Genomic DNA, 13,696 nt, shown 5'->3' on the forward strand with positions numbered 1-13,696 from the left:
ATACAATTGGTTCCCTCACCGGAGGGCTGCAGCGCCTCTACCCCCTGGTACAGAAATATGCCAGGTTCCCAGGATCTCTTAGCGCTGCCGCTCCCCAGCCCCGAGACCTGCTCTTCAGGCTCCGCCCACCCGGTCTCTTGCCCCACCCACTGGTCTGCCGCTCAGCCTACCCCGCCCGCAGCCCTGAGCCTATTCCTCAGCACCGCCCACCAGGTTACTAGCCCCTCCCAAAAGGCTCCCAGCCCCTCCCACTAGGTATCCAGCACCGCCCCTGGGTCCCCAGCCTTGACCAGTTCCCCACCTCCGCCTCACCCCAGGTCCCCAGCCCAGACAGGCCGTGTTCCCCAGTCTTGCCCACTGGGTTACCCGCCCCTCTTTCTCTCACTGGGTCCACAGCCCCAGGCACAGCTCTCCTGCCCAACAACCCTCCCCCCGACTTCCCTTCCTTTCGCCCCTTCCTCACATCCACAAACCCCTTCTCCTCCTATCCCCAGAAAACCTCGATTTGAAATTGGTGGGTGGTGGCAGCCCGTGCGAGGGCCGCGTGGAGATGCTGGAGCACGGACAGTGGGGTTCGGTGTGTGACGACACGTGGGACCTGGACGATGCCCACGTGGTGTGCCGGCAACTGAGCTGTGGCTGGGCGGTCCAGGCCCTGCCCGGCTTGCACTTTGCGCCTGGCCAAGGACGCATCCACCGGGACCAAGTGAACTGTTCCGGGTCGGAGACCTACCTGTGGGACTGCCTGGGGCTGCCGGGAAATGGCTACTGTGGCCACAAGGAGGACGCCGGCGTGGTGTGCTCAGGTCAGTGGGCGATGCTGCGCCACGGTTATCCAACACTTACTGCAGGCCTGCTGGGCGCCAGGACTGTAGTTAGTGCTGGACAGATGGTCCCTGCCCATGGGAGGTCATAGCCCAAGAGGGAAGATGAGACCCAGACAGACATAATCCAGGAGAGAGAGTGGCAAATGCCTTACGAAAGGAAGCCAGGTGGAGTTAAGAGACAGCAGGCAATCCAGAGCTGGGGGGCTAAGCCTGCCCACCTCCTGGAGTAGGTGACATTAGAAGTGAGGCTTTTTCTGAGTGGGAGTTGGTCACCTGGTTCAGAACAGCAAGAGGAGATGGAGGCTGGGAGGCCCTGTGGAGGCTGTTGGAGCCCAGATGAGGACAGGAAGTTCTGGTCCAGCCAGCGCTTCTCTTAATGTGCCCAAGAATGGGGAGGGAGGCAGGTCTCGTCCAATGTACATTCTGATTCAGTAGGTCTGAGGCAGGGCTTGAAATTCTGCATTTCTAACAAGATCCCAGGTGATACGGAAGCTCCCGGTCCAAGGACCACATTTGAGCAGCCAGGATGTAGACAGCAGCAGGGCCAGCTGGAGCAGGTGGGGCAGATGAGAGGAGGGATGCAGAGGCAGGAGGGAGAGCACACAAGATCTGGAGACCGATTGGCTCTGGGGAGTTTGCATTTGTGGGTCGGGGCTGGCGAGGGTTTCTGCCCAAAGGATCCTGACCTGACTCTGATCCCCCCACCCCCTGCAGAGCACCAGTCCTGGCGCCTGACCGGGGGCGCTGACCCCTGCGAGGGCCAGGTGGAGGTGTACTTCCGAGGGGTCTGGAACACAGTGTGTGACAGTACGTGGTACGAACCAGAGGCCAACGTGCTCTGCCGGGACTTGGGCTGTGGGACTCTGGCCCGGGTGCCCAAGGGGCTGCCGCACTCCCTGTCGGGCAAGATGTATTACTCATGCGAGGGAGGGGAGCCCACGCTCTCCGAGTGCTTCTGGCGGTTCAATAACTCCAACCTCTGCAGACAATCACAGGCAGCCAGGGTCCTCTGCTCAGGTACCCCTCCTCCCACCCACCCCACTCCCCCCACCCCCAGATTTGGACTAGGAATTGCATCTGGATTTATAGCCCAAGGAATACAGCTTGCGCTAGATCAGGAACGGCAAATACTGGCCTAAGAGGGACCACTGCCCTTACCATGCCCAGGCAGACATTACTGATGAATCAGGGCAATCTTTTCCTCAGTCCTAGAATCATGAATCCAATCTTTATTGAGGCGTTATTATACGCGAAGCAGTGCTCCCTCTTGACTGGAGCCGGCTCAGGAGATAAAACCAATGTGCCATCCCAGGGCTGGTGATCATCATAAAAATAGCATTAGGAGACACTAATAATATCAGCCACAGTGTCTGGAGCCCTAACCAGGTGCCAGGCATTGCCGGGCACTCAGTATATATTTCAGCAGAGCCTCCCACCTGCTCTGTGAATTGGGTTTCACGAAGTCTAAGATGGCATTGATGACGAGTCACACTGTTAGTATTTTATGTACCAGAAATGCTGCCAAAATAAACTCTTGACGTACCATCAGCTGTAACGATAGATGTCATCACCCCGATTTCTGAGGTGTTAACATGTGAAAAAGCAAGAGCGTTAAACAAACACAGCGTTAGCATCTCTATGGAGTTCAGACACCAGGCTATGAATTCCAGCTCTGCCAGTCACCAGCTGGGAGGCTTCGTCTTGTGAATATGTGGATGCTGACACCAGGCATGTCACAGGGGAGCCGGGAAGTCAGATAATATCCACCAAGGGACGTTGTAAGCTCCACCCCTTACCAGTCAGATGGTTATGATAATGACAAGACTGTCAGATTCCCACTTCCTGAGGCAGGTGTGCAGACCAAATCTAATACTAGATGGAAAAGGGAAATACTTGTGTTCTATAGCAGATTACGCAGAAGGAAGGGCTAATTCTTTCATTAGCCCTTTATTTAAACCAAAATACCTTCCTAGCATTAAATCCATGAGATCCTCCTTATGGTGGGGTGTGGGAAAGACTCCGCCATGGGCCCCGGTGGGAACACACCCCCAGTTGCAGGCCACTTGTCTGTCTTGTCCAGTTTCTAGCACAAGGCCTGGCCACGGTAGGTGCTCGGGCACGTGTGCTGAGTGAATGAACAGTGCTTTCTGACAGGTGCCCGGAGCCTGCTCAATCTGTCCACTTCTGAAATCCCTGCAACTGGTCAGCCGGTCACTGTGGGTGAGTGTCCCTGGGGATGCAGTTTCGCAGAGGCTCAGGTGTGCACGTGTGTGTGTGTGTGTGTGTGTGTGTCTGCAGGAGGGTTCTGACGGTTTGTCCCCCATCCGCTACCTCCAGACAGTGAACTTGACTCCCCCCACCATCCCCGGGGCTCTCTGGCTGCTTCGTGCTCCTTTCACCTCGCCTGCCTCTATCATGTCAGCTCCACAGCTCCCTGAATCCTGATATTTCTTGGACAGGAGTCCTCTTCCCACTCTCTGTGAGCTCCTGTAGGGCAGAGGATAGAGCTGTAGAGAACTGGAGCTGATCTGACACCAGCTGGGGTGTTGGGGACGCCGAGGGCAACAGGCAGTGTGTTTATAATGTTCTGGGCACCGGCCACTGCTTTACAGTCATTATTTCCCAACCCTTTAATCTTCCCAGCAGCCCCCTGGGGGAGGTCTTCTCACAACCCTTACATAGAGGAAGAAGCTTGGGCTCAGAGGGTGAGGTGATGGCCAGCAGTGTCGGCTAGAATTTGCCTGCAAGGCTGTGAACTCTGAATCCACACTTGGTCTGTCCTCCACTTGTGTGTAGCCAACTCCTGGGGCCCAGCCCCCAGCTGTGCCTCTTGCTAGCTGTATAATGTTGGGCAATTCTTAACCTCTCTGAGCCTCAGATCCCTTGACTATAAAACGAGGATGATAGGGGCTTCCCTGGTGGCGCAGTGGTTGAGAGTCCGCCTGCCGATGCAGGGGACATGGGTTCGTGCCCCGGTCCGGGAGGATCCCACATGCCGCGGAGCGGCTGGGCCTGTGAGCCGTGGCCGCTGAGCCTGCGCGTCCGGAGCCTGTGCTCCGCAACGGGAGGGGCCACCACGGTGAGAGGCCCGCGTACCACAAAAAAAACAAAACAAAACAAAACACAAGGATGATAATCCTAGTACTTCTCTCCTAGCATTGTTGTGAGTCTCCAGTAAATTAATTTTTAGAAAGTACTTACAACAGGGCTTAGTACATAGTAAGCACTGTCTGGGCCTCAGTTATTCTTATTTATTGATTATTTAGTCCAGGCAGGGAGCCCCGTGGCAGCTCCGAGATAACCACAGGGGCTGGCCCAGATCCACAGGCTTACCCCTTCCCCTGGCTCCTGGCTCCCTCTCTCAGACCCTCTCCAGAGGTGGGTGGGTGGCTTGGGGAGGGGACAGAGGGGCACCAAGTCCTGCCAGGGAACCTGGCAATGGCTGAGGGCACGGAGAGGGTATGAAATGCTGGGGACTGTGCAGGCTGGAGGGCGAGCTCCTGCCAGGACCCACACACCCTCGCACACTCTCAATTGCTGAGTTCGGGGCGGGGAGCCACGTCGCCCTCAGAAGAGCAGAGCTGTTATGGAGAGCCGGTCTCCAGGGAGCACACTGGGAGCACACTGGGAATGGGGCCCACATTCACGGGTCTCCCCACAGCCCCCCACAGTCCAGTCTCTCCCTTGCACCTGCTTGCTGATGCTAAATCCAGTCCCTACCCCAGCCCAGTCTGCCCCGTTTGCAAACAGAAAGGGAGAGGGGAGAAAATGAGGACGGGGTGGAGGTGGGGGTAATCTCCCAGGGGGAGCAGACGCTGCCACCAGCCTCCCGCGTTACTGTCGCTACCCTTCCTCCAGCTCTGTGGCCTGTGCACCCCAGGCTTTCTGAGCAGGAGATAGTTCGTGTCTCTGGGATGATGAAGGTTAGGGCCTCATTGCAGCTTCCATCCATTCTCTGCTTTGGGCTCTTTTCAGCAGGGGTGAGGCCAGGAGGGAGGGGAAAGCAAGAAGTCACACCAGGGGCTGCAGAGCTGGGAGGTCTGGAATCATGCCCACCCCCCCACCCCCGCCCTCAGGGCGCATGTCTGGTAAGAAGGACACATCTGGGGCAAGGAAAGGAGATCTCGCTCTCCTGATGGTCTGTTCCCTGCCAGCAGATGCTCAGAGCCACCTTCTCTGGGGATCCAGCCTTGGTCTCCCCTGTAGAGAATCAGGTGCCCCTTGGAGGGCTGCACGGCTGTCTATACCTTCATCACAGCAGGAAACTTGCTGAATTGGATTGAGTCGGCTTGTCAAACTTCCCACTAGACAGAGACCCTCAAGGCCCGTGACACTGCCGTCATATTTGTCTCCCCAGGTCTAGTGCCTGGCACACAGTGGGTGCTCAATAATTGTTGAGCAGAGACAGATCTCCTGGCTTCGTGGCCAGGAGAAAGTTTCATTCAGCCAGTTATTCATTCAATATGCATTTCTCAGGCATCTACTATATACCAGGCACCTAAAAGCAGTTGGGAAAATTCAAAAAAAAAAGAAGGGAAGAGGAGTATACGTCCAAAAGGGAAGTAGGTCGGATGCAGAGAAGAAGGAGAGGTGAGAATGGCAAGGAGAAGTCCATGTCCCTTCCTTTTTCTCCCTGATTTGGGGTTCTTGCTTCCAGAATCTTCTGTGACGGTGAAAATGAAGGACTGGGAATCTCGAGAGCTAATGCTTCTCATCCCTTGCATCGTTCTGGGAATTCTCCTTCTTGTCTCACTCAGTTTCATAGCCATCATCCTCTTGAGAATTAAAGGAAAATACGGTAGGTGCAGAGTCCCAGGAGCCATGGGAAAGGCCCAGGGATGAAAAGAAGCAGAACTGAGACAGTCCTCCCAGGGGGACATGAGCCATGGGGAACCTCAGCAGGAATGGCAGTGATCTGGCAATGGCCACCCAGCCCTGGCCCCAAGAAGCACCTCCTGATGGGAAGGATTTTCCCAGCATGCCCCCCAGAAGTTGTCCACAGGAGGACCAGATTGTGTGTGTGTGTGTGTGTGTGCGTGTGTGTGTGTGTGTGTGTGAGGGTGTTTGGGGATGGGGAAGGTGAGGAGGGAGGTGTCCCCATGAGAGCAGAGCCAGGAAGACTGGAAGGTGCAAAAAATGACTTGCAGGATCTCTGCCTCCCCTTCCTCAGCCCTCCCCGCTATGGTGAACCACCAGCACCTACCCACCACCACCCCAGCGGGGACCACAAGCTATCAAGAGGTTCCCATCACCATCGCCAAAGAAGAAAGTAGGATGTCACCCACCCTGGGGGTGAGGAGGGCGGGGGAGGACAAGAAGGGGATATTTTCCGGAGGGTCAGTACTGCTTAGGTCAAAGCAGTGCCCCAGCTGGAGATGAGACCTGGGCCGGCCCACGAGTGGCTGTGGGACCTTGAGCAGGTCCAGCCTCAGTCTGGGCCTTGATAGGCTGATGACTTTCCAGTGCACTCATTCTAGAACTCGAAGCTTTTGAATCCTGGACCAAAACAGGCCCAGGGCATTTTGGACCTTGGTTCTCAAAGGAAAGCTCTGTTTTGCTAATTGGCCAGTAGGTTTGTAACACCATTGCCTCTTCCAGTGGTCTGCCCAATCAGCCTCCCTGCAACGCCCCATCAAGATCTTCCTGGAACATAATCTTATTTCATATTTTCCGAGTCAAAAAAAATGGGATCAGTCACCCATCTTTAATGATACATCAATGCATTACCTCTTGAGAGTCTTGTGAAGAAGCTTGAGTTTAATCACACTGCATTATGAATATATTAAATCGCCTTTATTTGAAAGAGTTCAGGGACACAAAAACCAATACAAAACACAGCCATATGTTATAAAGATTCTTTGCACACAGGATATCCAGATATTTGAGAAGAGAGTATGAACACAGACCTAGCACGAGAGTAGGCACAGAGCAGCCACTCACTGAATATTATGGTCTAGAGGTTAAGAGCCACGAGGCCTGCTTCTCTAGGCAATGTGAGAATGTCTCTGTGCCTCAGTTTCCCCAGCTATAAAATGGGGACGCTAACCTCGCTACCTCACGGAGTTCTTATGAGCATTAACTGAGATAATATTTATAAATGTTGGAATAGTGCCTGGCCTGCAGGGACTACTATGTGTTTGTTAAGTAAAGAAATGTTATTTAGTTCCCCGTGTTTGAAATGGACGCGGGGGAGCTTGGAAAACCCAGGCCCGACGGTCTTGTACGAGATGGGCTGCCTGGCGCACTCCCTGCCCCTCTGTCTCCGGCCCCCACGGTCCGCGCTCTCTGCCGCCTCTCTCTGCAGCTTTCTGCCCCCTGCCTTGCCACGCTCCCCACTCTGTTCTCTCCCCAGTTCCCAAGCTGCCCATCCAGGTCCAGGCTCCGCCCCCTGAAGACTCGAACTCCAGCTCGGACTCAGACTATGAGCACTATGACTTCAGCAGCCAGCCTCCCGTGGCCCTGACCACCTTCTACAGTGAGTGCCCGCGCCCGGACTCCCGAGGGCCCACCGGCCCGCACCAGGGAGAGGGCCCAGCTGGCCGGGGGGCCTGCGCTAGTTTCCCCCCTTGGTGACCCCTGCACGATGAGAGGGGCATCTCCCTCGCTGTGACCACTGGACTGACGCTCAATGGTCCCGCACTGAAGTTTTCAAAGTGCTTTGTGACCCTGGAGACATCTCTAGTCATTTCCCCTTGGACCACCTTCTGTCCCGTGCTTGTCTGTGGTCAGGCAGGTCTCAAGACCAGTCCCTCGCCAGTCACCTAACTGTGGCTGCGTCTGTGTCTGATGCGAGGCACTCCAGTTCAGATGGCTTCTCGCATGCTCTCACCCCTTCTGTGTCCCATCCTGCCCCGTCAATCTCACCTCCTTGCCCACCTCCACCATGAGCCCAGCTCGCACTTCTCATCCGGCTTCTCCAGCTCTGCTCTCTGCCTGTTGGGGATATAGAAGGAGGAAAGCCAGTGCTCAGGCAGGACCCACGTGAGGCCGGGAGGTCGGACGAGAGCAGAGACTCTCACATCTATTGTGAAATCCCTTGGGAGCTCATCGAAACTTCCTGAGCCCCACCCAGGACCTCCTTTATAAGCTAGGATGAGAGTTTGGCTGTGTGTGACACAGACTCCAAATGACATCATCCGGAGAAGTTGGAGGGGGCCCGGGCTCCTTTCTTGATACTCTGCAGTCGCTAAGACGTTGCCCGGTCCACATGGTCCAGAGTGGCTCACCACCGTGTCTGCATTCTAGGCTGCCGGAAGGGGGAAGGTGAGGCGTGCCCTACCCTGTATGGCAGGACGCCAGGGATGCTCCCACAGCTCCCACACACTTTCCACCCGTCAGAACTTAAACCCAGCAGCTGCAAGAGAGGCGGGGAGACGAAGCCTCTGTCCTGGGCAGCTGTGTCCAGATAAAGCCCAGAGGTCTCCTAGTACCGGGAGCGGGGCAGTAGGATGGGTACTGGGGGCAGCAGCCATCTTGGCCCCACCTGCTGAACCAGGGCCTCTGGGGGGCAGTGTGGATGGTTCCACTCTGCGGGGCCGTGGTCCAGCATTTGGGAGCCACAGAGATGAGTGTCCTTAGAACCTGAGATTCTGAGTCCAGGCATGTAAGATGCAAGACCGGGAGTCCAAAATCCTGTGACACTGAGACTAAAAGTCAGCAGTAACACATTCAAAAAGCTGATTCCCAGATTCCAGACACTCAAGTTCTTAAGATGCTATGAATCTGCACCGCTCTGATTCTGAAACAGAGGTACCGCAGAGCCCAGGATACAAAGATACCAGACCCTCAGCTTCACTCTGGAAGGCTCCTCAGGGGCAACATCTGGCCTTTTGCTGCCCTGAGCTGCCCCAGCAGAAGCACTCCCCGTGTTCCCTTAAGTGGCAGGAGGGACGGCTGGGGCTGGGGAGGTGCAGGGCACTAGGGTTTCTGTCCAGAAGCAGCCTGTCCCCAGGCCGGTTTCAGATTGAGGCTTGGGGTCTGCCTGGACTAGAACTTGAGCCTGGGGATCTGATGAAAAAGACTAAGCCGTCAGGGTTGTCCTGCTGCCCTGTTCAGCCTCCCGAATCCCACAGAACACCAGCTCTGCTCCGGACGCCCCAGACAAGGGGGTGGAGCCTACCCACCTCCTTCCTCACCGCCATCTCTGCTTGTAGATTCCCAGCGGCACCGCTTCACAGATGAAGAGGTCCGGCAGAACAGGTTCCAGATGCCCCCCTTGGAGGAAGGTGAGTCAGGCTGGGGAGGGACGTGGAGGGGGGTGACTAGGACGCCAGCCCTGCCTCCAGACTTAGCAGGTCACTCGCCTTGAAATGCATCAGCGCCACCTCCCTCAACAGGTCTTTCCTGACTTTAACGATTCCCATTGGCAGTAAGTTCTTTCTCAAGTTTAACTTAAAGCCCTCTTGCTGCACTGCATCTTCTTTATCATGATTCTGTCTTTCAGGCCCAGGACTCGAAGAGGTGCATGCCTCCCAGGTCCCACCTGCCAACCCTGAACACTGCATTGCAGACCCCCGCTCCACGGGCCCTCAGCGCCACCCAAGGAGCAAGGGCGGCTCCAGCACATCTTCAGGGGAGGGGTGCTGTAATAGCCCTGGCAGCAGGCTGCCTCCGTGGAACTCTCAAGTGTTTTCTTCAGAGAGGAAGCCCCTGCTGGGGCAGCCCCTGAACTTGGAGCTGGCTGGCTCCCAGGCAACTTTTCCAGGTAAGGTGGGCCCAGGAGGGTTGTGTGCCAGCTCCAGCCTCCCATCCTGTAGCCGACCTGGCCAGAGGAAGCGTAAACCTGGGAGCCCTGAGCCAGTCTGAGTTCAGGACTCTAGTCCCAGCTCGGCAGCCACGTGCTGTGTGACCTTGGACAAGTCTCCTCCCCTCTCTGGGCCTTCATTTCCTCAGGTGTCAAGCTAAGGACCTGACTCTACTGAGTCTTGAGGGCCTCCCAGCTCTGGCACTTTGCGAACTAGCCTGGCAGAGGGTGACTGGCTCTGGGGGTTTCCAGCAGGGCCTTCGGCTGATGACAGCTCCAGCACCTCCTCCGGAGAGTGGTACCAGAACTTCCAGCCGCCGCCCCAGCTCCCATCTGCTGAGCAGTTTGGATGTCCAGGTGCCAGGGGCAAGGGAGGGGGTTTTGGGAGGGGGCACAGAGAGGGACTGGAGGGTGGATGAGTGGGGTAGCTCTGGATACATTGGCCCACGGGGGAAAAAAAAGAGAAGTAACGGGATTTTTTAAAGCAAACAAGAATATAGGGAGGTAGGGAAAATGGATGTAGGTGGGGCAGAGAAAGATTCAAAGAGAATGCCTTGAGAAGAAGTGAGCTCCCCATTAGTGGAGGCATTCAAGCAGAAGCAGCCAGATGGCCCCTTGGGGGAGCTGGTGGCAGCAGAGGGGGTCCCAGCACTCAGGAACTATAGCCCTGAACTACACAGACAAGGCTCTGCCTTCAGAACTGACATTCTAGCAAAGGAGGTAGCCATGAACAAGATTATAAGATGGTCTCACACAGCATCCCGGGGGAGAGGAATGTGGACCCAGACCTGCTCAGCTCTGTCCCTGCTCAGCTGGCGCAATGACTGGGCCTCCCACTGACCTGAGTCTCCCACCGCACAGGGTCCCTCACTCCCCAGCCTGACTCCTCCTCCAATGAAGACTATGATGACATTGGAGCAGCCTAGCCTGGGCCCGGCGCGGCTCCTCCCCCTGCCCTCCCCCCACCCTCCCCCTCATGCCCCAGGAGCTGAGAGTCCTCCCCTGGAGACGTGAAAGGAACCTCCACACCTAGTATGGCCCAGCCGCCATCCATCAACAGGACCTGCCAGCACAGCCCTCCCCCAGCCCCAAACAGCAGCCCCGAGGAAGAGGTGCTGCCTCTGAAAGGGCCCGAGCTGTCTGCCTCAGGGGTGAACCGGCAGAGTCTAGGCCACTGCTCGGCAGCCCGCGTGGAAGGTTTGAACTGGGAGATTCCTGAGGCCCCTTCCGACCCTCATGTGTCTGAGGCTTTGGTTGCCTGAGTCTCTGACAGCTCAGGGCCCAGAGGAGCTCTGCGAGGGGCAGGGAGGCCCCATGTGCAGGGGCCGTTGGACTGCTGTTGGTCTGACAGGTGGGTGCTAGGGCTGGCTGGGGGGAGCCGCCAGCTGACCCAGGCTAAGCTCAGGTTGGTACCTGCACCCAGCAGGGAGTCCAGCCTTCCTGCGCACAGCCCAGGATGGGACAGGGAGCTGGATGGCTGCCCCGCCTCGACCACCCGGGGCCGGAGGCCAGCCCTGCCTCTAGAGAGCCTCGGAGCCCACCAGAGACACAGCCCTGATCTGCAGTGACCATTCCCGGGCAGCAATCCTTATTCTGAGCTTCCAAAGATTTACAAGGATGGTCCCATCCAGCCCCGCCAGAGACCCAGAGTGGGGCTCCGTCCCCGTGGGGCAGAAGCACAGAGATGTCTTCCAGGAGGGGCCCAGAGGCTGCACTAAGCCCCGAGTCCCCAGCTGTCTGCTTGGATGGATGGGATCCTCCCCGATGAACACATAAATATCAGTGTCACTCCTAGAGCCGTAAACGTGTCCAAGGCAGCCTCCGGGGAGAGGCCTGAGGGCTCAGGGCCAGCTTCTGGTGTCTTGCTCTGAGTATCCCGAGATTAAACCAGTTGCGGAATGAAACCAGGGGTGGAGTGACAAGTCTTTGAACTCACAGAACCCAGGCTCTGCCTCTGTGTGTGTGTGTGTGTCTGTGTGTGTGTGTCTGTGTGTGTGTGTCTGTGTGTGTGTTGGGTTGGAGGCAGCTCTATCCATCGAGGTGCAAACGTCAGGGTGAATTGGAAATGTATTGAGTACTGTGGCCCGGCACCATGGAACATGCTGGGGATGCAGCGACAGGAAGGCACAGGGCCTGCCCTCCTGGAGGTGATGGACAGATGCCTGTGAGTTCAGCATCCCCTTCCTGATTTGCCAGTGCGCCCTGGATCAGTGAGGCCAGCCTTGCTGCGCTGAATGCATTTTGACCTGGGCCTCCGTCAGCTTCTGAGTCTAAGCCTCCATAAGCAGGGCAGGGTGAGTAGATTTTATCTCAGGCCTGCCTGGAAAAGGCCTCGATCCCAGGTTGCTCAGAGGCTGGGGTTTTAGCCCAGCTGCACCAGCCCATGCCCAGCTCTGCCTGCAGGGAGGAGGCTGGGGGTCAGCCTTCCTCTGAGCCCTCCCAGAGCCAGGGATGGTGGAGAAGGCCACTCAGTGGATCTTGCCCTGAGCGGCTGAGCGGGGCCTGTTTTCCGTTCACCTCTCCCAGAGGTGCAAAGAAAGCTGGCACTCCCCAGGGCAACCGTCACAGGATGTGGTTGCCCTGTGATGGGGCCCCCTCCTCCGGCCCTCTGAACCCTCATGGGGCTGCGGGGGATTCCTAGGGGGGGAGCTAGTGCTGGGGTGGGCGGGATCAGACTCCCAGGGTCTGTGGGATTTGTGGAAAGCCTTTTTTTTTAGACAGCCAGGGTTCAAATCCCGGCTCCACCCTGTCCTGGCTGTGTGGTCTCCGGCAAGTCACTCTACATCTCTGAGCCTTTGCTATAAAGTTTGTCCGTAAAGTGCACACAGCAGTGGGCTAGAGGCTTGGCAATGAGTGTTCCCTCTCATTGGTAGATGAATCAGTAGAGGCAAGAGATCTCCGTAAGAGGAGAAAGGGGAGAAGAGAAGACAGCGATTCATGGGGTCTTAGCACATTGGTGCTAGAGGAGGTTTGTCTCACTCTCATTTTACAGAGGAGGACGCTGAGCCCTGGCAGGGGAAAGGACTTGTCCAAGGTCACTCAGAGAGTTAGTAGCCAATTCACAATTTGACCCTACCCCTCCCCACCTTTGCCCGTTGGGAGTCAGACAGGGAGATGGTGACACCCTCTGAGTTCTCCCTCATTTCTCACCAGAGCCACCACCCCATCCCTGGGCCCCTCTGTTCCATACACACTGAGAGAAATTGGGGAAACTCTGAGACATGTCTCCCTTGCTCCCTCCCAGCCCCCAGGCAGCCTGGGACCACCAGGGTCACACATGGCAGGGGACTTTCTGAGGGCTGGCATCCTGAACCACAAGGTCTCCTGCCGGGTCTCCTGGGCCTGGTGATGGGAGCTGCTCCCAGGAAAGACCTTTCCCGCATCTCTACGCGTCCAGAGCACTCAGACCATTCCTTACAGAGCCAGGCCCTGAGCTGGGACTGGAGAGGCTGGGATGAATGACATCACTGTGACCTGAAGGAATGGAAGCCCGTCAGGGGAGTTACAGTCATAAGCGGTGCGCTTACCTTCCACTCTTTAGAGACCTTGCATTATATATGCCTCAGTGATCTGGGAGAGGAAACACAAAGACGTTAAATGGATGTGGCAGCTGAACCCCGATTTCGGAAACACTGATATGGGGGAGGGGCTATATCTGAAATGAAGGCGCTTCAGCAATTGTCCGGCTCTGCGAGTGCAGTGAGAGAACGAAACACAGGGAATGCATGGGGCCCACAAGAGCCCCTGACCCTGCTGGAGGCAGGCCATCCTGGAAGGCTTCCTGAGGAGGTGATGCCTGAGCTGGGTCGTGAAGGGTAGGTAGGAGTTAGCTACGGGAGTGGAGAGAGATGGGCATTCCAAGTTGAAGGAATAGCGTAAGCAAAGACAGAGCAAGAAACCAGGTGTCTTTCAAGGTAAAGGGTGGTCCAGCCTGAGAAGAGGCTGAGGACAGCCAATTCTCACACCAACTCTATTTCATAGGTGAGAAAACTGAGGCTCAAAGCGGTTAAGTAAAGTGTCCAAGTCACACAGCTAAAAAGCAGCAACACTGGGATTTTAATATGTGCCGTCTGGCTTTGGAGTCTGAGCGTTAACCATGGTACTTCCAGTGGAAACCCATCCCTGT

General features: G+C 56.5%; 1 protein-coding gene across 13 annotated transcripts in view; it reads left to right on the forward strand.

The window, feature by feature from the left end:
- Positions 1 to 11,474, forward strand: part of CD6 (CD6 molecule) — a 41,416-nt gene extending 29,942 nt beyond the window's left edge. Inside the window, exons 4-13 of one of the 13 annotated variants that reach the window (XM_033860759.2) lie at positions 495 to 806; positions 1,542 to 1,844; positions 2,982 to 3,047; positions 5,485 to 5,625; positions 5,998 to 6,096; positions 7,180 to 7,302; positions 8,981 to 9,052; positions 9,337 to 9,531; positions 9,823 to 9,927; positions 10,432 to 11,474. In XM_033860759.2, the coding sequence (XP_033716650.1) occupies positions 495 to 806; positions 1,542 to 1,844; positions 2,982 to 3,047; positions 5,485 to 5,625; positions 5,998 to 6,096; positions 7,180 to 7,302; positions 8,981 to 9,052; positions 9,337 to 9,531; positions 9,823 to 9,927; positions 10,432 to 10,496 (1,481 nt within the window). In that variant the 3' untranslated portion in view covers positions 10,497 to 11,474. Of the gene's footprint in view, positions 1 to 494; positions 807 to 1,541; positions 1,845 to 2,981; positions 3,048 to 5,484; positions 5,626 to 5,997; positions 6,097 to 7,179; positions 7,303 to 8,980; positions 9,053 to 9,270; positions 9,532 to 9,822; positions 9,928 to 10,431 lie in introns of all 13 variants that reach the window. The other 12 variants (XM_033860763.2, XM_033860757.2, XM_033860758.2 and 9 more) reach the window with 12 other exon arrangements.
- The last annotated feature ends 2,222 nt before the right edge of the window (positions 11,475 to 13,696 follow it).

The sequence above is a fragment of the Tursiops truncatus genome, chromosome 8, assembly GCF_011762595.2.
Source record: "Tursiops truncatus isolate mTurTru1 chromosome 8, mTurTru1.mat.Y, whole genome shotgun sequence".
NCBI lineage: Eukaryota > Metazoa > Chordata > Mammalia > Artiodactyla > Delphinidae > Tursiops > Tursiops truncatus.